Source organism: Antedon bifida, chromosome 4, assembly GCF_963402885.1.
Source record: "Antedon bifida chromosome 4, ecAntBifi1.1, whole genome shotgun sequence".
In the NCBI taxonomy this organism is placed as follows: domain Eukaryota; kingdom Metazoa; phylum Echinodermata; class Crinoidea; order Comatulida; family Antedonidae; genus Antedon; species Antedon bifida.
In genome coordinates this window covers 15,857,246-15,883,960 of record NC_136229.1, presented here as the reverse complement: position 1 = coordinate 15,883,960, position 26,715 = coordinate 15,857,246, and the positions used below count along the sequence as shown (strand labels likewise).

General features: G+C 35.5%; 2 protein-coding genes across 2 annotated transcripts; one reads left to right on the top strand and one right to left on the bottom strand.

The window, feature by feature from the left end:
* Positions 1 to 254: 254 nt before the first annotated feature.
* Positions 255 to 12,947, top strand: LOC144841357 (protein Njmu-R1-like). Its single transcript, XM_078697677.1, has 10 exons — positions 255 to 396; positions 967 to 1,062; positions 1,155 to 1,280; positions 1,816 to 1,953; positions 2,393 to 2,450; positions 2,683 to 2,799; positions 6,073 to 6,137; positions 9,724 to 9,914; positions 10,528 to 10,699; positions 11,484 to 12,947. The coding sequence occupies exons 1-10, from the start codon at positions 335 to 337 to the stop codon at positions 11,623 to 11,625; spliced, it is 1,167 nt and encodes a 388-aa protein (XP_078553803.1). The 5' UTR covers positions 255 to 334; the 3' UTR covers positions 11,626 to 12,947.
* On the bottom strand, positions 12,180 to 25,103 carry LOC144839207 (uncharacterized). The gene is made up of 19 exons (XM_078694522.1): positions 25,036 to 25,103; positions 24,512 to 24,637; positions 23,781 to 23,887; positions 23,348 to 23,440; positions 23,055 to 23,174; positions 22,889 to 22,981; positions 22,264 to 22,380; positions 21,742 to 21,837; positions 21,413 to 21,526; positions 21,005 to 21,115; positions 20,681 to 20,803; positions 20,162 to 20,335; positions 19,726 to 19,902; positions 18,283 to 19,517; positions 17,867 to 18,017; positions 13,636 to 17,658; positions 13,155 to 13,319; positions 12,903 to 12,940; positions 12,180 to 12,666 (listed from the first exon to the last, which is right to left on the bottom strand). Exons 1-19 carry the CDS (start codon positions 25,101 to 25,103, stop codon positions 12,574 to 12,576), a joined length of 7,224 nt encoding a protein of 2,407 aa, XP_078550648.1. The 3' UTR covers positions 12,180 to 12,573.
* Positions 25,104 to 26,715: the final 1,612 nt, after the last annotated feature.

The following is a 26,715-nucleotide window of genomic DNA, read 5'->3' as shown; positions in this document are numbered from 1 at the left end:
TATGTATAATTGCTTTTTTTTTTGCGAGGATGGATTCATTTCCTCGATATAAACTGTCCTAACATTTCTTATTTATCATGGAAAGTTCTCCACTGCGATTGATGTGGAGCTTTGAAGAAAATAATCATTTTAATATAGGCCTAGTACTAAGTAGTTTTGGATTATAATTGGGTGGTTGTAGATAGTAGAGGAAGGGAACTTTTAGAAACGATGGGGGCGCTCTTTGTGAAGAAAATAAATTAGAGCGAGGAGGAGGAGGCCATGCAACACAAAAAAACAGGTGTCGTGTGTTTTTTTCGTTGATGAACAAATTCCCCATCATAAATATAAAATCATGTCCGAAAGCACAAATGCCGAGAAGCATTATTTTGCTCTGTACACGTATCATACAAATAGGTACAATTACGTTTCGTTTTAATGTTATAAAATGTATTATTGTATGAATATAAACTTCTAGAGGCCTAGCTAGGCCTAGCCTAGGGCTAGGCCTAACTAGGCTAGGCTAGATAGCTCTAGGCCTAGTAGTCTCTAGGGAGTATAGGCTAGGCTAGGTAGGTACTAGGCCTACTAGACATCAGACAGCCCCCTGCATGACTGACCCTGTCTGCGGACCTAGCCTAGACATGGGGAGGCTTATATAGTCTATCCGATCTTCCAGGCCTAGTAGTACTAGTAGGGATAGGCATCATCATCATCATCAATAATATTCGCCCGGCGGCAGTAGGATCCAGCCATTGTCGTATCCTATTCACAATTGATATGGTCAACCGGGGGTGTCCAATGCATTGGAAACAAATTTGACTGTACGCCTTTTGAACTAGGCACACCGTGTCAATAAACGCTATGTTAAGATGCAATCATGTTGATAGAAAATAATTTACCTATTCTATGGCATGCCTATAGACTATATTATAGTACTTCCATATTTTTATAGCACCTAGCCAAGACTATATATTTATTTCGCAGGTCCACAGGAAATGACACTTCCTCAATCACTGATGAACATGACGATGGAGCGTCTGAATTTTTACAAAGAGAAGCCATGTTTAACAGCGATTTCAGGTGTAATATGCTTTATTCAAACTTATTCAGTATTTTAACATATTCAGTATAAAAAACATAACATACTTACTGTTGAAACTATTTTGTTACAGTCTGTCTGTTATAACTACAAACCTAGAAGCAGAACAAGAGACAATGTTGAGAGGATTTATTGCAACAAGATTGTCCAAGGGAACAGTGTTTAGTGGAATTGGAGACGTGACAGATTTTCATCTAGAGTAAGAAACATTTGAATTTTCTAGAATGATCAACTGTCTATAAACCTTGATCCGCATTTTTTATAATGTTTTATTTCCTGGTGTGAACCAGTGTTAAAGCACTTTGAGCTTATTTGGTCTCTTTGGACAAAATGGAAAACTATTTTTACTGTGATATGTTTGTCATACTTACGAAAATTGCTTTGTGTGAATAACAGGAACTTGATTTGACATGGAACATATGTAAATTATGCTTTTTGTATTAGATTTTGCCCAGTTCTGTAAAATTGATTTCCATTTTTTTTCAATATGACTTTACAGCCAAAAACGGTTGAAATCTGAATGTCTGTGATAGCAGGATCCAAGGTCGTTACCTGGTCCTTGTCATCGCAAAATCAAAATTTCTTTTTCATTTTGAATAACAACTGATTACTTACATCAGTAACATTTTATAAATAACACCCTTTGTTGACATAGATTTATTATAATAATACTTGTTTGTTGCTGTAGTATAATTTATCTAATCAAATCCCATGTCTATGTCTCTTCTTTATAGTGAAGAGAAACTTCAATGCTATTATTATCATCTAAGAGAATTAAATGATGAACATGTAGCAGACAGTGAGTCATCTATGTACCCATCTGAAGAGTATGTCGTCTGTTTCCTAGCAACAGCTGAAGATAGTTTGGATTTATATCCTTTATAGAACATAATATTAAAGCTATGCACACACTGAGATTGGATTTTGTTTCAGTGGCCGGATACAAATTTGTGAAATGGGTGTAGTGTTTAAGAATAGAACCGTTCATACTAAACTGAGGACCATATGTAAAACAGGTGCTATATCTATACCTGATATGTTTTTATCCTGTATAGATATGTTTTACATAACTAAATAAATTTCATACTCTTTACCAAAGCCAAATTGTACAATTGACCGTTTTTTTAAGTTGTTATCCAAGAAACTTGTTCCACCAACAGGGATGAGAGGAGAGCCTTAAATCTTTTTTTACTATAGATTACAGTCAGTGTCCCTGCTTTAACCGCTTGGCCACTTAATTCGCTGAACACCATGAAAATGTTTTTTGTTTATTCAACTAACCTGACTTACTACCTTAACAAATTTGTTCACGTTTCGTGTAGATTTGGATTCCTATAGTGAAGAACTTCTACCAATGTTAGATAGTGAGGTAAGTATTGACAGTTGTATGACAATACAATCTTCTGGTTGTGCTCGCTCCTCTATGACGCTCTCTTTTAAAATACACTTTGTTTGAAAATAAAAGTCTATTTTACATCACAGATTTTTAAAAAGCCATAATAATTCATACCACAGTAAATAGAAATATATGATATAAACATTTTATTTCCGTTGGTTAGGCTTGACAAGTTGTTAATATCTGTATGTATTTTTACTTGTAGATGAAAGCGGTTGACAAGGTCCAAATTTACATGTCTAAATGGTATGAACAAGCAGTGCAATATATAACCAGGTCTATCAAGAAACTAAGCAGTCAACTCTCAATACTGTTACATGAGGTGGGTTAAAATAAAAAGGGTTTATTAGGTTATATGCATGATATGCATATAACCTCTTGATTCTGTCAGGATCTTTATTTATTTATTTATTTATTCTTTCCTTAGCACTATTTTGTCCGTGAATTATCTTGCCATCAGTTTCATCTAGCTAAGTCAATTTTTCAGAGTATATTCCTTATGGCCAGGAATCGATGTGGTTATGTTTTCACGGTGCGCAATCATAAATTACGCGGTCTACGCGCGATTTAATGAAATCACGTTTGTAATCATATCTTCACACAAGCATGAATCACTTTTAAACAAAATTTGGTACTCATAAATTTCAGGTCATATTTCATCATATGGCAATAAAATTACGTGCGTAGCGCATATAACGCATGCGTACGCGCGCTTAAAAGTTTTAAAATTGTCAAAATTTATTTTCGATGAAATTAGAGTACGTTTCAGGCAATTTTAAGCGTTTAAAAAATTGCCACGAGTGCGCAGAATTTTGCACGCGCACTGCGCGTTAAACGTTAATGCGCACTCTTTTTGCTTTTTTACAACCTTTCTTTAATAATATCATCATATTTGATTCACTTTTCAACTCGAAATTGCGTTTATACAAGCACGTCAAAAGTGACAGGCTACGCACGTATAAGTTAACAAAATAGTGAAAATATGCTAAATTTTAAAATTAATATATATCGTCAGAATGCTGGGGAACACCTATTTTTTATTTCATTTTCTTGAAGTGTATGTATCATATGTATGATTTATTATCAAATTAAGAGAACAAAAGTTGATTAAGTCATCATTAATTGCATATTGAATTAAAAAAAATTAATTTCGACAATCAAACAAATTTTGACATTTTCTTAGGCCGAAATAACAAACTTAACATTAACTTTCTTTCTTAAGAAGTTCATATATTAAAGTTAAAAGTATATAGTTTGACAGTGCATCATTTTTTTTAAATTTTTAAAGATGTCATCATAGTAATAAATTATAATTCATTGCGGTATGTAATAATCTATCTGCACCAAAGTGGCTACTGAATAGTAAATACACGGAGGAATCTTTCTACATGTTTTAGTAAGTTGTGTATGGCTCGGTGGTCTGTGCTCGTGTCTATAGCATTCAAGGTACCGAGATCGAGCCTCACCTTGGGTAACGAAACGAAATAAGATTTTTTTTTATTAGTTGTATTGTTTGTTCAATTTTATTTCTTAGTGTATAGATTATACACATGATTTATAATGAAATCTAGATAAAAAAAAACTTAGGTCTTTATTATTATTTAACAAATGTGGTTTATGACATTATACGCAGAGGGATCTTTGATCGGATTGCGATACCGGCTATTGTATTTGCGTTAGCAAGATCCTAGCATATATTATAAATAATTAAAGATTCTGAGAAAATCAATCAATCAATATATCTTTTACAAATCAATTATCTTTATTTTAATCAATGCATATAACCTATAATTCGTCATAGTGACGAATTAAATCTAGTTTCAATTAATTCCTTAAAATGGACCTGAAATGGATTTTCGATTTTTTTCATTTTAGAATGATGTTTTGGGGGCTATTAGGTGTTGCTAGAATGTATATTGTTACAAAATATAAATTCGCCCTATTGGGGAAAGCCCCATTTGAAAATCAAAAAAATTCGCAGGTGACGTCACTTTGCGAATATATTCCTATCCCTCCAATGGACAATTTGCAGTTTTTTGGCTATAACTCTTGAAATCTATGGAGTATTTTCTAAAAAATGCTTGTGCTTTTGCAGAAACGTATTTAGAATTTTTTTAGATAAAATTATTACCGTATAAACGGTTATTCATCGAGTAAATGACGATTTAAAATCTCCAAATCAACGGTTTTTTTCTGGCAATCCGGACGTTAGCCTGGCAACGTTGTCCGGGATACAGCGCCGTGTGCAATGATGCGTATCCATATTTTTCCGTTCGTGTATTGTGTATATCGTTCGTAATTTATACTGCTGAAATGTGTTAGTTTCTTTAGTTTTTAGTTTACCAGAATTAAATTAGTAATATGAGATAATTATTTGTCACGAATCAGGCAGTTCGAAAACGAATTTGATTCATATTTTACTTTGGCTTGACAATGAGCAGCAAGTTGTTGATATCGCTTTGGATGCACATGAAACGGAGCCTCGCATATGGGTGGGTGGTGGATCGACTCCGCGCGCTGGGGCCTAGGTCTAGGCCTAGTAAAGGTCTGGGAGGTAGGCCTAGGCCTTCTAAATTCGGAAACAAAGTACATTTTAGGGCACTATATTTCAACAACATTATATATTGAATAAATTAGTATTAGTGTGAACGCTTCGCGTATCTTTCCAGGCCGTCGATCATTCACGGACTATCGGGCGGCATATATACGCTCTCGATATCGTCGTGTGTATATGTGACGTCGTGAATATAGATGCTCCCGACGGCCGTTGAAATAGAATATTGCAATGGCATGAGTAATTTTCGCTAATTTACCAAGGTATCTTAAAATTTCGTTTTTTCTCAAAATACTATACATTTTGTTTTTATTTGTATGGACTTGTGTTAATTTGATACATTTAAATAACATGTGTGAATTTCTTGAAAATCGAAAGTCCATTTCAGGTCCATTTTAAGTACAATAAAATTCAATATAAGTACAATACAAGTTCTTAAATTACAATACAAGTACAATACAAGTCCATTTAAGTTAATAAAATTATATAAGTACAATACAAGTCCATATAAGTACAATAAAAGTTCATAGAAGTACAATACAAGTTCATAGAAGTACAATACAAGTCCATATAAGTACAATACAAGTCCATATAAGTACAATACAAGTCCATATAAGTACAATACAAGTCCATATAAGTACAATACAAGTCCATATAAGTACAATACAAGTCCATATAAGTACAATACAAGTCCATATAAGCACAATACAAGTGTGTCCAACATTTGTACGTCACATTAATTCATTGTGTGTATGCCAGGAAATTTAGATGTGCTTCCACGATAAAATTTGAGTTGATTCTAGATCCGCAATGTGCACCTAAAGCTTGATGTGACAAAAAAATGCCCATATATGGCCACGATGATGTCATATCACTACCATATTTGTGCATATCACTACCATATTGGGGCACATTACACTTTTTTTTCAAACTAGTTTGATAGTGTAGACAGAGATTAAGTCATATGACTGAAATCTCAGTCAGCCAGTGCACTTCGGTAATTATATCCATACATATTATATTTTTCTTTTTTTTGTCTAGACTATTTCAAATTCAAAAGTAGAAATTGAATGTGATGATAAAGTCACCGAGTTAGAAATAAAGAGGTATGTGCATATTATTTACATAAATATGTATATATATATATATATAAAAAAGAGGAGTGTTGCAGCGCCCATGTGGCGGCTCTATATTGCTCTGTGCATAACAACTTCGTATCTGTTTGCAGATGGTTTTTTTCATCAAATAAGTTTTACTGGATGCTGGAATAGCAAATTGAGCACCATATATTCACAAATTTCTTATGTGGAAATAATCGTATCTTGGAGTAAATCGCAGTTGTTTTTCTTGTTGTTTCCTGAAGTTCAGCTAGGCCCTGCTTGTGCCTTTATTGTTTTAATTCAAACTCATCACTGCCCAAGAACAATGGTCTACTAGCATCAGTGGGAAGCTAGCCCTGTACTTTCAATCTGACTGTGCATATTGTTATGTAAATGACCTTGTACACCTCATGCTTGAAGACCTGCTGTTGTCATGCTAATTAGCTATAGCTCTGAGTTTCTTCATGGTTTACAGGGCTGTGTAACCAACAACAATAACAGTTGTGAACTTCTTGAAGAATCTTGCTTAATTATACAATCTTTTAAGTTGAACTCCAGTAGCTGTAGTATCCACCTATTACCAAGGAGGCCAAAAAGAAAAACCAGGCGTGGTACAAGAGCTGGGCGTGACAAACACACTAAAAACAATCTATCATTTCCGGACTTATCATCAAACTCTCTCTTATCTAAAAACAATATTAAATTTTGCAGTATTAATACAAGATCCGTTCGGAACAAAACAACAGAATTTGTGGATTTCGTTATCGAACATAATCTGGATGTTGTTGCCCTTTCGGAAACGTGGCTTAAACCAGAAGACACATCAGTTATAGGAAATATTACACCCAACGGATACTCTCTCAAACATGCTCCCCGTGCTGGTACTAAAAGAGGTGGTGGAGTTGCACTTCTTTACAAGGAAAGCATAGCGGTTAAATGTTATGACACGGGATTATTACCAAAATCATTTGAACTGCTAAATGTGGAAATAGTCAGCAATGCATCCTCAGTTTTCCTCGTAGCAGTATATCGACCTCAAAGTAAATCAACGGGTTGCAGTCTAAATGTTTTCACTGAAGAATTCTCAACTTTGGTTGATCACTATGTATTGAAGCCGGCTCCCATACTATTCGTTGGAGACTTTAACATCCATGTGGATATGCCAAATGATGCAGATGAAACCTTAATGTCATTGATGGTATATCAGATCACTATGCAATCACATGTAATCTCCTTATCAAGAAGCCACCCGTAATCACTAAATCCATCGAAAAGCGTAAGCTTGAAAAGAAATGGAGAATCTCTCATCTGGAAATAGATCGTCAAGCTTACATTGCACAGAAGAGGAATGTAAATTCCATGGTAAGAAAGGCAAAGGCCAACTACTACATTGGCTTGTGTGAAGAACATGCAGCAGATCAGAAAGGACTTTTTAAAATTGTTAACCAACTCCTTCATCATCGCCAGGTATCACCTCTCCCAGATAGTCTTTCTGATAGATCTTGCGAACAGGTTCTGTCAGTTTTTCACAGACAAGATCAAGATCATCAGAGACGACTTCAAGATTGATGACATGTCATTTAATGAGCCTGTGACAGCTGTCCATCAGCATCTCACAACATTTACACCAGCATCTCAAGATGAGATCCGCAACATTCTGATGAAATCACCAACAAAATCATGCAGGTTAGATCCAGTTCCTACTTCTATACTGAAGAAGTGTATAGACGCAGTCGTTCCAATAATAACGGAAATCATTAACCATTCTCTTAATACCGGCATAGTGCCAGATGAACTGAAAATTGCTCACGTTCGTCCTTTAATAAAAAAGCAAAACTTGGATCATAACACGCTGAAAAATTACCGCCCGGTGTCGAATCTTTCTTTTCTTGGAAAGACTCTGGAGCGTGTAGTGACATCACGTATTACTCCATATCTTCAAAAGCATAATTTAAATGAGAATTACCAGTCGGCATATCGTGCATGTCATAGCACGGAGAGTTCCCTTTTAAAGGTACAGAATGATTTGTTACAAGGAATGAATGATGGGAAAATAACGCTATTGGTGTTGTTGGATTTGTCAGCAGCGTTTGATACAGTTGATCACCAAAGACTGATAACCCGTCTGAAAAATCGCATTGGCATAAATGGTGTTGCTCTTAACTGGTTCCAGTCATATCTTACAGGAAGACGTCAGCTAGTCTGTATCAATGATGCATTCTCAGATGAAGCTTGCCTGGAATATGGTGTACCACATGGGTCAGTAATTGGGCCTGGCCAGTTTTCCATTTATACGCTTCCCCTTGGTGACATTATTCGCAAACACAGTCTACATTTCCATTTCTATGCAGATGATACACAGATTTATGTGTCAGTAAATCCAGTGCAAAGGGATGTTGCTGCAGCAATCAGTAAGATGGAAGCCTGTATAGAAGATGTTCGCAATTGGATGACAACAAATTACCTAAAGTTGAATGATGGAAAGACAGAGTTTATTATCGTCGGGTCTAAATGTAACATCTCCAAAATCAACATCACACATATCAGAATCGGAAACTCTAACATCGCTCCCTCATCGGTGGTCCGGAATCTGGGAATCATGCTGGATAGTAATCTCACTATGGAAGCACAAATAACAACTGTATCCAAAGCAGCATGCATATCGATTAGGAACCTTGGTCGTATTCGCGGTAATCTTAACAAGAAAACAGCTGAATTGATTGTACACTCATTTGTCACTTCTAAAATTGACATTGGTAATGCCTTGTTGTTTGGCATACCAAAATCTCAAATACAACGTTTGCAGCGCTTGCAAAATATGGCAGCTAGAATTGTAACTTATACAAAATCAAACGCTCACATAACTCCTGTCCTGATGGATTTGCATTGGTTGCCTGTTCAACAACGTATTAAGTACAAACTTGCGTTGTTTGTATTCAAGATCCTAAATGACAGTGCTCCTGCTTATTTATCTGACCTTGTGGATCGTTACGAATCATCCCGCAGAGGCCTACGATCATTGTCACAAAACCTTCTTCAAGGGCGTAGAGCGAAAAATCAGTGGGGTCAGAGATCTTTTTACGTTGCGGCCGCAAGTGTATGGAACAGCTTACCAGCAACAGTTAAATGCTCGACTAGTCTAAACAGTTTCAAGACCAACCTAAAGACGTCGCTATTCGCTGATGTTCTCGCACGTTGTTAATGCACAAAGCGCCATGAGCGCCACATGGGTGGAGGATACCGGCGCTATATAAGTTTTCATTTATTATTATTATTATATATTTAAACATTTGTTGCGTTAGGGACATTTGTATTATATGGTTTTTCTCTATGCATATGCTGTAAATTACTAACGCATATCAATTTTCTTTGCTGTATATAATTACATTATGCAAATGTATGCTTTTATTTTATTTGATTACAAACTTGACAAAATATTACCATAATAATTTAATAATGTTTGATTACCATTTAAATTACGAAAATGTAAATGAATGTCTGTAAGCAAAATGTTATTTAAAATGTGTTCTTTTTGTAAGATTCACTGCCTAAATGTTTGTTCAATAATTTAATTATATTTTCTTTTTTTCAGATTTATGCATTGTTGTAGCCTTTCTGACCTTCTTCTACAAGCTAATGACCGAGGTAGCGGTCATCAGGATTCCTCATCTGAGCCTAGTCTTATTGACTTTGACGAAGCAAGTTCAAAGGTCTTTGACCTCAAAGCAGACAAAGCGGTGAAGATGTACATTAAAGAAGATACCATTACCTTTGACAATTCAGGTATGATTAATAAGAGTGAGCGGTCGTGCGGCCCATATCCATGACATCGACAACGGTTTGCAGCACACTAGCTCCATGGTTTTGGTAGTGGAACAAGTCTTCTCAGATAAGGACTATAAACCATAGGTCCTGCAGTGTACAAACACATTGCTCGTATGCACTTTAAAGAACCTAGTACATCTTTTGAGGCGAGTAGGAGGTTACTCCGGTGTACTAGTTCACACACAGCCACTGTGTTGTGGACAGATGAGAGAGAGCGCCTTAAAGTGACTGCACTGACATGACATGACCCTTAGGGGAGAAGCATGTAGTTGAAAAGTGTTTACAGCGTCATGAGCAATGAACCATTTCTTGGAATTCAGTGCTACAAGAACTTGCATATTGCTTTTCTGACTGCTTGAAAGCGGATTTGTATTTATAATGCAATAGTCTCAAAGCGTACATACATCTTGCATTTCACAGTCACCAAAAACACTACTTTTTCATTCACAAACATTCTCAAATGTACTTTAGTGTCTGAGAGTAGGGCAAATACTTTTCAATAGTGCCCTGACAAAACTATACCAATCACTTATTATTCTTATAACAATTCTGTTCATGAATTATGTTTTAGTTGAAAATGACTTTTGTAAAGAATGGATGAATACACTACTGGATGCATGCAACAGCAACCCAGCCTACAGTCGCCAAGTGATTGAGAGCTATAAACTTAGAGTTATTCAAGATATGAACTTATTAAAACGCCTCGTAAGGCAGGCAGAGTCGGACCATTATGCTCTCTACAGGTAAGGATATGGGTTATTTTGTGTACATTTTTCTTCTGTCATCTCAAAATTGTGTTCATATCTTATTTATTCCATTTGACAAAAATCACATTCAAGGAATATTGGACTTACGGACTTACTTACGTACTCAAGAACTGAAAAAAGTTTGTTTGTTTGATACTTTGAAACAACTAGAAATAGTTACTACATGCTGAGGCTGCTAATTTACCTTACACTCTTATCTACTGTATAACAATTGTTTCCCTAACCCAAACAGATGTCCACCTTTTGAACCAACTTCTTCTATGCCACACATCGTAAGAAATCATTAATTTTCTCTGAACTCAATTTCAAGTCTTTTTCTTGTAGAATATTAGAATTCTGGTCTGAATAGTTCTTTGGTTGTTTCTATTGAACATAAATGCAGTACAGTAGTTACATTTTTTATGTCTTAAGCTCTGTCTACACTATCAAACTATTGTGACAAAAAAAGTGTGATGTGCCCAAATATGGTAGTGATATGACAATACGTACATATATGGACACATCACATTTTGTTGTCACGTAAAGTTTGATAGTGTAGGCATAGATTTAGTATATACATTTTATCCATGTTTTTATATGACGGTGATCTTATGAATTTTGGCATACTTGTGGTTCGGATCCCCAAATTGAGCCTATTTTGCTTCCTTTTGTTCTTTTAAGGCATCTGTTCAAACTTACCCTTTCAAGCTGCTGATCTTATGCATACTTGTTGTCCCGATCCCCAAATTGAGCCACTTTTTGCTTCCCTTTGTTCTTCTAGGGCATTTATTTTCTTAAAGAAATGTGGAAACTGTGCAGTTCTTTTGAAACACACCAACGTTGACTGCTCTGCAATGTCAGAGGATGCTAATCATGTGCTTAGAATCTTACAAGAGTTTGTGCTACAGGACATACCTGCTTAATGTATCTATTATTAAAACATTTTGTATATTATAAATTATAGTATACAAAAACAACAAAGTATTTATTTTGAAATGACTTGAGGAAGAAAGGACAATCAAGTTTTCAACGATAAAAATATATTCCCATTCCCGTTCGCTGTTATAAAGTAAACTTTTATTGAATTTAGTCAGCTTCTTTCGTCAGTATCAAACGTTAGATGAGAGGCTATTGAAAAATACGCCACTGCTCGATTTTGGCCACTGAGATCAGAGAGGGCGCACACCACAGGTTTATTCTTAAGCATGTTGTGTCTGCACAATTTTCTATTTTTTTTTAAACAAAAAGCTGCCATGTATTCGAAACAAGATAAAATGTCACATGATACAGAATTAACCAATCAATTGGAAGGATACACTCTGGTTCTGTTGGTAATATTATATAACAAGTCAAACTGAAGTCATTCCTTTATACTTACTCAGCTGTACTTAACATTTACTGTAAGAAAATGTTTGTACTTAATTCTTTCTTTTCCCTTGAGTGATTTGATAAAACAAATACGGAAAAAAATTACTGCTTTTTTGTGTTATTGCCTCAAAAACATTTTATTTGTTTGTAGTCAAATACATCTTTTCTTCTATAATAATGTGGGAGGGTACTGTGCTACGGTATTCTAGATAATACATTCTAAATTTTTGATAGGGTTTAATACCAATTGACAGGACTATATATTATTTTTTATTAATTTTCACATTTCTTCTATCCTTATTGAAGACGGTACAGTAGCCCCATAAACCAGAGCCCCACAGGAACTGAGGTTCTTATTTGTGTGAAGTTTAATCATCAACAATCGGGTTATAGATATAAAATTATTGATGATTATATGAATATGTGCATTATTGACTATTTCAAAGATATAGCTAGGTTTGTATATTATACAGTAGTCCATTTACCATGGTATACACAGTATGTTATTTTAAACTGTTGGTAAACACGACAACAAACAGTAAACAAACAAAGCCTCCTCCAGCACCTCCAACTGCGTAGATCCAAACATTTTGACCCTTAAAGAAAAATGAATTTAACATAAGGACAAGAAGTACTTTGGCACATTGAGGCCCACAACATTATCTCAAGCCAGCAAGAATGAATTTTGCATAAGTATTTCATGGTTGTGATACTGTCTTAATCATATGCCAATCGTATGCCACTAAATAGTATGCTTTAACCAAATCTGTATTATTACATCATCTACACTAAGTAAATCCAAAAAAAGGAACAACAATTACAAACAATTTACCTGTTTGTCAGTGGGGTTGCCAGGCATGTTACCAGAAGCTTTGGGAATAATATACAATCAAAATGTTAGTTACATTGGATTGAAATTTATTTAATTCAGTTTCAATTTATCTATTAAATACAACCTGTCAGAAATATTAGTAATTGTACTCTTTAAATATTATGCATTTAGACAAACTGATTGAAACACTGTATTTAATTCTAAATCTGAGAAAACAATGTGTAAACATACTGTAGCAAATGGTAGACTTACGAGGTTGTCGATTACAGATGTTTGATCCAATATCAGTGTTAGTGTAACCATTACACTTCAAGCATTCCATCTGGCCTTCCTTTGGCTGATAAAAGCCTTTTGGACACAGCTGACAGACTGCTGGCAGGTAATCATTTCCACGATACGACCCAGGAGGACAGTTTACTGCAGGGGAAAAATATAAAAAAATAAAATGTTAGAATAGATTCTTGAAAGGATTGTGGTCTGGGTGTTTCGAAAACTAAGACCTAAGATATCTTAACCAAAAGGTCTTTCAATAGGAACTCCTGATTATTTTATGTTTAGGTTTTAGATTATTTTTTTTTTAGAGTCTTTGATTCCTATTGTCATGCGAAATTACTACTGTACTGAGTTTAGCCTAACAAATCTTACAGGGTGCTAAATAATTTTCCTCAATTGTGATATTTGTCCGTAAAGATTGTTTATAAAGTGATTGCGTACTTTAAAGATTCAGACTTACCACAAATATATCCATCAGAGTGCGCATATTGAGTGTTGGGACAGATTGGACCATTCACGTTTGTTTTAAACTCCGTAACTTCAACTATATAACCACGATGTTCAAATTGTTCACCTGGCGTCAATAACGATTGTAGTTCAGCAACTTTGGCAAGAACACGTTCGATTTTGTGTTTAACCTGATATGCCGATTCATTCCGACTTGCTTGTGTCATATCAATCGATGTTGCATTGGTACTTTTTATTTCGAATCTAATCCGAGTAAGAAAGCTTTTTCCGTTTGAATCCAATTCTTGATAATTCAGAGGTTCGAATTCGTTGATATCAGTGACATTTGCAATAGCTCCTTCCAATGACATATGTTTTTCCGTTGAATTGAAATCAGCTCGATAAAGATGAATAGTGATAGGACTAGAGAACTCCGGCATTGATATTCCAAGAACGTGAAGTCTAGCAGGATCGGACAACTGTCGTCCATGTTCGTTCCAGGCTTCACACGTGTACCATCCGTCTTGGTTAAATTCTGGGCTTAATATCTCTATACTCGAGCTATTCTGACCTGGAATTGCTTCCATATCTGATGACGACGAAGCCTGGAAGTACCATTGGTAGTCTGCTAGTGGTTGAGCAAATGCTTGACAAGTTAAGAAAGCGCCTTCGATATTACCATATTCAATCGTTGTGTCTGCCGGATGCTCCGTAATCAATGGTGCAAACTCAACCCTGACGTCACACTGTAGAGATGAAACTGACGTCACTGCATTGCTAGCCTGACAAACGTAAGTACCAGCAGTAGACGAGTTTACCTGTTCTAGATGTAGCAAGTTGGAATATTTGCCATCCAGTGGTTGACCATTAAACGTCCAACTGAATGTTGGGGAAGGCCTACCAGTAGCTTGACATGTCAAAGTGATATTTCCTCCTTCGATTGTTGTGATATTTGGTTTAGGATGCTGAGAAATAACAGGCACTTCTAAACACACATCGTTGTTGTCTTTGAGAAAGGTAACTTGACTTAAAACAACCACTCCGCCTAACTTGGCCTCATCGATACTTGAAATAGTACTATTCAGAAACGTTGCTACATAACTATCAAGTGCAACAGTATTCTGGTAAGAATGTCGATCCTCTGACAAATGCATCAAAGATATCAATTCAGTTGTTAAGCAATCATAGAACCCTTCACATTCAGTCAGACCACTAGAGTTACTAGTATACATGTCCATTACAATTTCCCATTTAGTAATCACATCAACCGCAAGTAATAATTTCGTATTTTCTGCTTTAATTTTTGCAGAATCAATAACTTGTGATAAAGCGCCTTGCTGAACATCAATTAAATATGTTGTATTAGTTTCTTCTAAATCTTCCACAGTTAGGTTAAAATACAGTAATGCTGAGCTATTACTAATACCATTTGGTGATGTTGATACTGACAGATTGTACATATATTCACTGTGAAACTCTTCTTCTTTGTTTATAGATTGTATTTCAGCAATGTTAGTCATGTCTACGATCTCTAACAATGTTTCAAATGAATGCTCGATAAATCCAAGAATATCATTGAATTCTTTGCACCTGTTTTCGTTCTGAACGACGCGTTGATCACGTAAAAGTTCACTGGTTATATTGAGGTCTAGTGAATTGTTTACCACATTATATTTAACCATTTCAATAGGCGGTTGATGAATGATATTAGTTGTGTCACGATTCTTACGTAGTCCAAGTCTTCGGCTGCCCACTCCTCTTTTCCTTCTAATCGATCTTGTTATATCACCAAACAATTCTTCAGTAATAAAAAGTGCAGCTTTTTCAATTGTATAATCCAGGTTATTGGCATCGATGAATATTTGAACCTGTACAGGAGTCGATGATAGTGACATATAAAATACTAAAGGAATTACTGAAGTATCTTCTCCAGATATATCAATATTAAATTTAATTTCCTTTATTTTTAAACTTTTTTCAATTGATCCATCAATTTGGTGTTGTTTTATAACTAGGGCAGCTTGAACATCTGTACGTATTTTGTTCAATGCCTGTTGAGCATTATCAAGATGTTTCTGTAAAGCCAAAACCCTGTCTGATACTTCTTTTTGCTGGTTTAATGCATCGTCGAGTTCGATTAATGCTACATGTAATTCTGCTTCCGCAATTGACGCACGTAAGACAGCCTTGTCAACGTTTTCAATTGGCACTGCGATGTCAGGAGCTATTTTCTTTATTTGATCAAATATTCGATTTCGTTTTTTTCGGCATTCTTCATTTTGTCGTACGCAATTAGCATCAGGAAGTTGTACATTGCATGGAACTGCTTCTGTCTCTAACTTCTCTATTTGACCAATAACCTCGTAATTGGCACAGGTACTGCATGACTCAAACGTAACAGTTATAGAAACTGCCTTTTCACAATCTTCACAACATTCGCCCTTTGAAACTGATACTCGGCTGCTCTTTTCCACAGAAGTTATTAAATCTTTTGCTCCCTGTCGATAGTTACCAGTATAAAATCTGTAAGCGGCAGTGACGATTTTAATTGGATTCAAGCTGAAAGACTTGACTGGTGTTGGGATATAACAAATCCAGCAACAGCTTGTTGTCTCAGTAACAACTTTTGATACATCTCTTTCACTGCAACATTCGTATGGTACAAATGCATAAACATCTTCTGTTTTAGTGACAATTTTACTTCCTGGGAAACATACTCCATTGCATTTATCTACTTTACATACGCTGTTTAATTGTTCTTCTAACTTCTTTGTATCGTCACGTTTGTTTTCAAGCAGTGTGCGTGCTTTTTCAACTTCAAGATTTCCCACCTCCACTTCTTTCTCTGCAGAATCATGTTTATCTTTAGCTTTATCAACAGTGGCGTTCTGTACAGGTTCTTCATTCAAGGCACTTTGTAATTTTGATTTTGCTAATTCGACCTTCTTAGAAGCCTGACTTAGTCTTCGTTCACTATCATCAACTGATTTTTTAGAAAAGGAGATAATCTTTTCTTTGACGATTCGTCCTAGTGTTGATGGACCATCAGCTGAAATTTCACCATTTACAAATAGTATCATCGATTCAAACGAACTCAATCTAGAAGTAGCATTGCCAATCATGTCAAATGAGCCCCAAAGTTTACCAGAAAAAGTAAAACGAGTCTCCATCGCAGTCAGGTACATCACTGTCTCTTGTTCGATTCCAAGGAGTTTTATGTACACTGGTATGTTACCATGCCAATTATCATTGTTGGATTCAAATGTTAAATTCAAATTTGAACCAGCCGGGATACTGATGAATTGATTGATGTTTTCAATATTGGAGTACTCTCCGGTTAAACAGATCGTAGGCGTGGCTTGGTTAATCGGTTGAAGCGCTAAGCAATCTGTAATTGAATTCACAATGTCTACTTTTATCGACGGAAAACACATCTGCGACGACAAACATACTTCAGAGGTCAATCGGAAGCCAGATCCCGACATACTTTCATCTGCAAAAACATTCTGAACTTCAAGAAGAACTTTAGTGCTGAGATTTTCTAATCTGGAGGTTACATTAAATGCAAACGTTCTCAAATCAGTTAGATTTGGATCAATGATCAGTTCATCATTAACGCTCCAAAGAGTAACTAAAGTCCGTTTACACTGCATACGTAATTCAGCCAGAGAGTTTGCGATCAGTTTCAGATCTTGACGAGTTAATTCTGTGAAATAATTGTGTATGGTAATGCCCAAAGCAGTGGAAGCAGACTGTAAATTCAAATACAAGGCATCATATCCAATAGTACGAAGGTGTATGGGTAGCCTATTTAATTGAGGTAGTAATACCGTTTGTAGATCACGGATAATCGCAGTAATCGTGTTAAGATCTGATGGAATGTCAAGCTTTGGTGACAAGTCGTAATCCACAAACACCTCTACTACTGATTCGTCGCTTGTTTTAAGCAATCTAAAAAATGGTGTGTTGTCAAAAACTCCAAATGACGTTGATGATTCCATCTTTATGCCTCGTTCAGACGATAGTAATCCATCAACTATAAACAATCAGATAGCAAAGTAGCTTTAAGATGATATTTATGAGTACATAATGGAACATTTAAATCACAAAAGTAGATTATCGTCAAAAGATTAACAACCTAAGACGGTAAAAGATGTTTAAGAGTATGCCTACTATATATCAGTTAAATGAGAAGTTGTTTCTACAGGAAATTCACAAGAGAAATTGTCAGTATACAAACTTACCACCCATGCTACAATTTAATATTGGTCTATTCCCCTGATTGGAGATGAAATTCAGTTCTACGTCTTCACCAAGCATTTTCCAGTATAGGCTAATTTTGGAGTTTCCAAATTGTTTCAACTCCCAACGTTGTACAAATAGATGACTAAATAACTGGTAAATGAATACAATATTAATAAGCAAAGTTTTTCAAATAAATTAATTTTAAAAACAATATATTAACAATTTCCATTTTTCTTTGGAAATATATAGGCCATTTCAAAATGATTTGTTTTTAAATTTACATTTTATTTACTAATCTAAAATCCATTCCGATTTAATTTGTTGGTAATGATTATACACCACAAGGGAGAGCTAAAAAGATCTATCTAACATGTCTAGGCTTGATTAAGTCTTAGAAATGAAACGTCATACGTACATGTGTTACATCCTCGAGAGAAATATGCGCATCTCCACTGCCTTCAACTCTTGCAGGAACATGTTTGTTGATGTAGTATGAGTATTGTAAATTGGCTAATATGCTAATTTTCTCCTTAGCATTTAAATTTAACATCAGGAAATTGACATCAACTTCAAGATCACCATTAAGATTTACATTTCTGATGTAACTTAAAACATTTCTTGATCCTTCTGGAAATACCATTATTACAGTTCTAGATGCCAATTCACAAACACCTACAACAAAGCAGTACTTTCCTTTGAACGGTGGTACAGGTAAAGACACAAGTCTACCACCAATGATCATGTCTACCTTGGAAAGCAAGAAGACTGAGTAGTGACCGTCATTGTCAACAGGTGCAGATGAACACCATTCTAATGACTTCACCTCACTCCCACGAAGACTCAATGTTGAAGTAGATGTTTTAGCATTCATTGGATTTATATCAACAGATATAAACGTTATCCAATCAGGAAAAACATGTTCAAGTGCACGTGTGTAATTGCGATACAATGAATTAAACTGAACGAAGTGTTGAACATTATCAAATGGTACATCTTTTTGTAGACATTTGTTATTTGGTGCTACTGTCTTCGTCGAACTGCTGGTGATTTCTTGTCCAACAAGACTGAGAGGCAGCTCAAACGTGTCTGTTTTAAGTGAGACAATGCCATTAGTGTCCGCAGCAATGTTGCTCGTCTTCCATTCGTCTGTAGATCTATAATTTAGGCCAGCGCATGTAGACTGATCCGATAGTGCAAAACAACCTGTCGGTAGATTATATCCCAGTGGGAAGCTCTTGTTTACATTAGTCTGCAACACGAAGATGTCCTCGCCGTCTGGTATATGAAATTTAGGCGCTTCTTTTCCTCTCAAGACATATGATATTTTTACAAAACCATGTTTAACTCCACGAACAGAAACTGTCAAAGCATTTAATTTTGAAGTAAATGAGAGTTTGTCTGGGTCAATAATCACGCCGTCGGGATCTGTGCGAATAGTTAAATCGAGGGAATGCTTTGGCTTAGCAATAAACGTCACATTGTAAACACCTCCTACGAAAACGTCCGGCCAATCAGGCGTTGTCACAAGTCCTTGAGCACATTGTGCTCCAGTGTAACCAGTCCCAGAGCAGTCGCATATGTATCCTATTTCATTTTGTGCTACCCGACAAGCACCGTTTACACAGGGAGATGGTAAGCACACTTGGGTTTCTAAAACATAAATTAAAGAATATGTATTTAGTTTATGTGAATTGTCAAACTGTTCTTTTTACAGTAGTGTGGTTCTAAAGAAACGTTCTCCTAGATGAGAGTAGTGATTACATTTTTATTTACCACCATTCCTTAATATTGATTAATATTCAAAAAACTCTATCAATAACCCAATCAAAAAACTATGTTAGTACAGTAAGTGCCTTACCGATACATTTAGGAAAAGTGCTATTCCATTTTCCCGACAATAAACATTGTGCGACAATGTTTTCTTCTAAGAAGTAGCCGACATCACAGCCAAACCGACAGCTACTACCAGCTTGATTTTCACATGGAAACTGAATATATCCATTAGAGGGTGGTGATACCTCAGGACATAAAATCTCTGTAAGCATTTATAAATACATTCATATGATATGTTGTACTATGGTATATATATGGATTATACATATCACTTTGAACGGTTTTATTTTCTCCACTGATTAATGAAAAACTAATGCTCGTTATGTTTTTACTCAAAACCAACAGGGTGACACTGACGTGTCGACATAATCAAGGCAACGAGTTCGATTACGACAAGAAGATCATTTTCCTCACAGAAGGCCTACAGTGATTTTATTAAATACTGAATTAAAAATACAAACCTTTACATTGAGTTACTTGACCAGACCACACACCATCCGATAAGCATTCTCTACTGGCAGAACCCAATAAGATGTGATCTCTTTCACACTCAAAGGCACACGTTTCACCAGTTGTAAATCCACTGCATGTGCGTTTTCCACCAAATGGTTCACCGATTTCAACACAAGGATTTGCTGTTTTGACAAATTAAAAATAATTTTAACATAGTTTACCATCGATCGTTCCATTTTTAAAGGGCCATTCCAACGAGCATTGCTCATAGCGCTGTCAAAAAAAGAAATCAGAAAAAGTGAGTTTTTAGAAGCGATGTAAAGGCAGATTGTTACAGAGCCTAGGCCAAACAGTACTGAATGTCCGATCTCCCCAGTTATGTTTTCTAACTTGGAATGTGCAATAGTGTGTGTTTGCTCGATCTCAGTTTTCTTTTCATCACTTCAAAGGATAATAATACTGACATTCTGGTGAGGTAATGAAAAAGCTTCCTGTGGATAAGCATAGTAACATTTGATTTCCCGTACCTGTGCATCCCTTTTTGTCAGGATCAAGTGTCCATCCATTTTTACAATCACAGCTGAAGCTACCGATTGAGTTGGAACAATTTTGGCCACATCCTGCCGTATCAATAGCACATTCATCGACATCTAATGGAAGATAATATAACTTAAATTAGTAATTTCCACCTTACGTACCGGATTTTTTCCGAACGAAAATTCTTCTTTTTGGGTTCGTTTTGGGTGCATTCCGTGTCATTTTGTAGTCTGTAAAATAATTTCGCGTGCGATTCTAGGAACGCTCGTACGGAAGGTCACGTACTGGTAGTTAGTCGCAGTTCAAATCCCTACCTTTACAGTTGTATAAATCATGAACTTCATATCCCGTTTTGCATCGACATTCAAAACTACCAGCAGAGTTTGTACAGTTGTGACAGTTAGCGAAAGAACACTCATCAATATCTAAAATAACAATACATGATAAGGAATGACACTCAATAGTGGACTGTATGTATACAACGCACCATTACTTTTTTTACTTCTTTTTTTTCAAACTAGTTTGACGAAAAAAAGTGTCATGTGCCTAAATATGGAATTGATATGCCAAAATATGGTAGTAATATAACATCATCATGTCGATATATGGGCACATCACATACGTTTGATAGTGTAGACAGAGCTTAAGGGTACTGTTTTGATGAAAGGCTGGCCACAGAAGGAGTCAAAAGAAACCACTAATGTGTAGTCGTTTATTATTACCTGTGCATATATTCGTTCCAATGAACCCATCCCGACAAGAGCATCTAAAAGTTCCAGGCTGATTTTCACAAGAATGATCACAACCGCCGTTGTTTACTAAACATTCATCGACATCTGTTGATAATACGTTATAACAATGGAATCGGTTAGCGGAATGCACTGACACCTGGGGTAGGGACTATGACAAAGTTAGTAGTATAAAATATGTTGATCCATTTGAACACAACTATACTTTAGAAAAAACGAGTCCTCTTTAGGTTTTCATTCTATTAATTCATAATTATTGCTTTTTTTACAACAAATTGTAAACTTGTAATAAGCCTGTTTACCTGTTTCACATCTATCGCCTTTATAGGTATCGGGACAATCGCAGACGTTCGGCCCCGAGCAAAGGCCGTTGTTCTGGCATTCAGGCTCACAAATGGCTATAAAAAAGAGAAATTGTGAAAACCATCAAGAAAATTAAAATTAGTGGTATCAGGGCCAGTCGTCAGATCACTACAAGCATTACGGTTTATGAGCTAGAAGACATGTTGTCCATAATTACCGTCTGCTCACGTATCAACACCACCTTGTATATATAACTTTATTCACAATCTCAGATTAAAAGTCTACATAAGTAATTATATTTTTTAAATATTAAATACAAAGTACATACAAAATTATTTGAAGTTGTGAATGTGGTTAAGCTGTAGGCCTAAGCAAAAGGTTTAGACCCAAAACCCCTTTAAAAAATGAATAAATTTGAAATAAATGAATAATATAAATAAGCCTAAATAAACCTAAACGAGTTTACGCTAAAAACTTCGTATTGGAGTGTCTAGATCTTAGTAAGCAAAAGTTGAACTTACGTAGACATTCGGTAAGTTGGGAAAGTTCATATCCAGAAAAGCATTCACATTCAAATCCGCCATGAAAGTTGTTACACATGTGTGCACATCCGCCATTGTTGGACCAACATTCATTTACTGATAAAAGATCAATTTAATATAAAAGTTTAGTTCCAACCTGGACGCAACGCAAGTGCGCAACTTGTGCTGTATGATTCGCCCGAACTTTCGCAATTGTGATTGGTCAACTCACTTGCGCTGCGTCCAAGTGGTAATTAACCAAGCTTAAATGAATTTAAGCTTGGTTAAGATGATCTTGCTAGTTATTTAGATATGCTGTCATTTTATTTCTCCGCAAACCTTTGATCCGAGTTTATAATTCGAGAAAGAAAATGGCGAATAATGCGGAGCTACCCACTACAACCACTAAAGCTTGTTTCCCACTTGCATGCAACTAGGTAGGCGCAACACGCAAGTGAGTTGACCAATCACAAGCGACAGTGTAAATGACCCATCGCGTCGTGTGATTGGTCAGCACACTTAGTCTACGCCGTTGCGTTGCGTACAAGTGTGAACCAAGCTTAAGAAATTATGTTGCTTACGCATTATGTTTTGCCGCATAAACATGGAGAAGTAGCCTACTTACGATCGTCACACGACTCTCCGACGTAGTCTCCATCACATGTGCAGTGGTCAGGAGATGTACACGTTCCGTGAATACATGGTGGGCTACAGTTAGCTGTAACGAATTGTAATTAATGTTATAATACTGTATAATAGTGATAATAACAATATTAGCTGTTTAATCTTACCTTCACAGTTTCCGTCCGATGTCTCTACGTATCCTGTAAAACATTGGCAATAGTAACTTCCTCTAGTGTCCACACACTCATCGGAACAACCACCATTGTTGACTAAACATTCGTTAATGTCTGAAAAAGTATGGGTGTTTTAATCGTTAATGAGGAGTGCGTGATTTAAACAAATTTAGGCCTACATTCAACGTAAAACTAACGATACTGTTCGTTTCTCGGCGCCACGATAAAGTAGTAAAAGCTACGACTTCTTGTCATAATCAAGCAATATATTTTACTTAAAAACTTACTATCACACTTTCGTCCTTGAAAACCAGTGGAGCAAGAACATTTGTTTGGAGAAACGCATCTTCCGCCAGCGCCGCAACTCGGTGAACATGTTGCTAAAGAATAACAGTTGACCATTGTTATGTATAATTGATTTTTTTCAGTAGTAAGATTAAGAACAAAAAGCAGTCGCATTGAGCCGGGGTGCATTGCGGCCGGGCCGGGAATGATACTGATGAGACAACCTAATAGGATTCTTTCTATCCCTTCTCTTGTGAAAAAGCAAGCATGCTAACTAACATCATTCTCTCAGATTTCACTTGTACTCGCGAGACAATCATGGTTTATTTAAAACATTTTTGCTTACACGTCAAATTTGCCTCACCTACCATTACTAATGGGAAGTTAATACGGTGTCGTTATATCAAATTATTTAGAAAAAACCCCAAAACTTACGGATCGTACAACCTCTAGATTGATCCTCAGCCCAACCAGTACAACAGAAGTAATTTGTTGAATATACTGTATACTGCTGTGAACGATATGCTACGTTGTAGCGACGACTTTAAAGATAATAAGATTTGGTAATATATAAACACACGTTTATAAAATTGAAGGGACTCTAAAGACAACTACCATCCGGACAACTATAAGGAGTGGTTGTCCAGGAGTGGGGTACGGGAATAAGATCATTGAGGGAATTTGATCTGCGATGATCACCAGGGAACTATGAATAATTACATCATGTATTCATTGTGCATTTCCACACTAGAGTCTTCGCCTCAGTTTTGGGATTCTGTTCCAGGCGCGTTAACCAATGACGTTGAAAATGGGATTACTCCCAGTAACTTTAAATTTTAATGTTATAAGTCTGCTACAAAAATGCCTACGTCATTATCATGATTGCACCACTCGATGGCTTGGGCTAAAAAGAATACAAAATTGATGTTCTGGATGTATGGACAACAGGCTAGTAATCTGGGAGGTCACCAGCACAGGGAAAAAAATAATGCGAATATTGTAGCATAAATTGCATTTGTGAAATAAATATTTGTCAAGGAAGGATACCCTGCACGAAAAACCATTTACTAAACTGTATATGGTTTAACCAGGGAGTTGTAACAACTGGTCTAAGCTTGTTTTGGTCTTTCCTTTATTATTTGTACATTAGTAATGCGTTATGTTACCTGTATGTTCTACAGCGATCCCAACCAAAAGCTCCACACTTCGTGCTGCTCTTAGTTTGATAAGAGACGGAATAGGAAACTCGGCGTGTATGCAGAACGGACACTTTTTGACTACAGACATTGTCACTAAAAGACAGTTGTTTTACGCTGATTATTAAGACTGTATTTTATTTGTTTCTTAATTAATAATAAATACAAACCAATAGGAGAATTGGAATATTAGTTTAGAAACAAAACACAAATTAAATATTTACAAATTACTGAATGAAGTTAAATTGTATACAAGGTTCTGTTCTCATAATTATAATATAAACGCTGATTATTAAGACTGTATTTTATTTGTTTCTTAATTAATAATAAATACAACCCAATAAGAGAATTGGAACATTAGTTTAGAAACAAAACACAAATTAAATATTTACAAATTACTGAATGAAGTTAAATTGTATTCAAGTTTCTGTTCTCATAATTATAATATAAACTAAATAAGTAAGTAATTATCTCAACAAAGAAAATTAACTTACCGCCCTGCTGTGGGTGCGGACAAAACAAAACAAGGAAGACACGAAACAATTACCAATGCAAACAACATGATTAGGCCTGAAGAGAGACTGGCTTAAGTGTACCCAAGATAACATTAAATACACTACTAAGCTTGCTTTTCATTGGTCATGGACTTATACGCCTTTCCAAAAAAGGACATGTTGACAAAGACATGATGGTAGTTTTACGCGCCTGCGCTCTAACCAACTAATGACTATTAATTTTTTAGTGAAATTCAATCCTCCCTATTCTTTTGTACACAAATGTAAATACAGAGAATTTTTTTTAAATAATGAAAAATAAACGGTTTGGCGAAAATGTATGTGTGTGGATGACTAAACTAGAAATATAAGTTTAAATAATTTTGTTTTCGCGCTATGTCAAAAGCATGCCCACCGCATATCCACAAATGTTTAATGTTTTTTCGTCGTGATTCTTAATATATTTAAAAACAAATTTACATTAAAAAAAATCAAATATTAGGTATCGAAATGTTATGTCTGTACCTGAGCTTTAATAGATGGCAATATATTTAATGTAGACCAAACATATGCCTCCATGGTTTATCAAACTTAATAGCAACAAAATGATGCCCTGAAACTGTTGGCAGTTATAGTAAATCGTTTACATTAACATTATCTGATTGAGATCGTTATTTATGAATACTTGAAAGATACCCCGACACCATGACCTAGATTGTGGGGAATGTATAGTGTTCACAAAAATATAATTTGGGGGAAAATAGGGATTTTATTGTTTGGTGCCTAAATGTTGAATTAAGCTTATTTAAAACCAATTCAGTGAATGTATTACTTCCGCAGTTCGAAAATGAACTTTCGAACGAGGAAATTGCAATGTTATTATGTCATGATATTGAGTCCATGATTACGCCTATACAAACCCTGATGAGAAACGGGCATTGCTGTTTTAGAAATAGATTAAATTGAGCTTAAAATATTAAAACGTTAGCTTGAAACTTTCCAATAACGTTAGATATAATACAATTTGTAGCATCCAATTTAAGTGGTTGATGTTAGCCTCTCTAATGTTGACGCACCAACAACTATATCCAATATTTATTATACGGTGAGGTATCCAGCCAGGTGGTTGCGATGGATGAGGAGAATAATGTGGTAATAATAATGCCTGGTGTCCAAATAAAGGATGTACCGCTGATGAAAACCTTAAAGATGTAGGCCTATTGTCCCCTGAAAAAATAATTCGTAACGAATGTTTTTAAATATGCCATTTTAATGTAACATAATAATTATCCACAAAATTTGATAGAAAAAAAAATGTATTTACCCGAAAAAAAAATGTCCAAATTATCTGCCAGCCAATGGGTTTTTGGTTGAATTTAACCATTTATTTTGTCATTTTATAAGTGAAAACATTATTTTTTTTCGTTTTTTTATTGATTAACTTTATTAAAACTACGAAATAACATATTCAAAGTCTGCGGATTTAATTCATTGTTCATGTTTTTGGGGGACAATACATCTAAGCCAGATAAGGACAGACATCATCTGTAGAAATTTAGTGTGTGGATATACAATTCTTGTTATTAATAATGTTGATTAACTTAATTAAGGATAATATTATATACCATATGCAATCACGATGTGAAACCCTCGATTGCAATTTTCTCCCGCAGTAAAAGT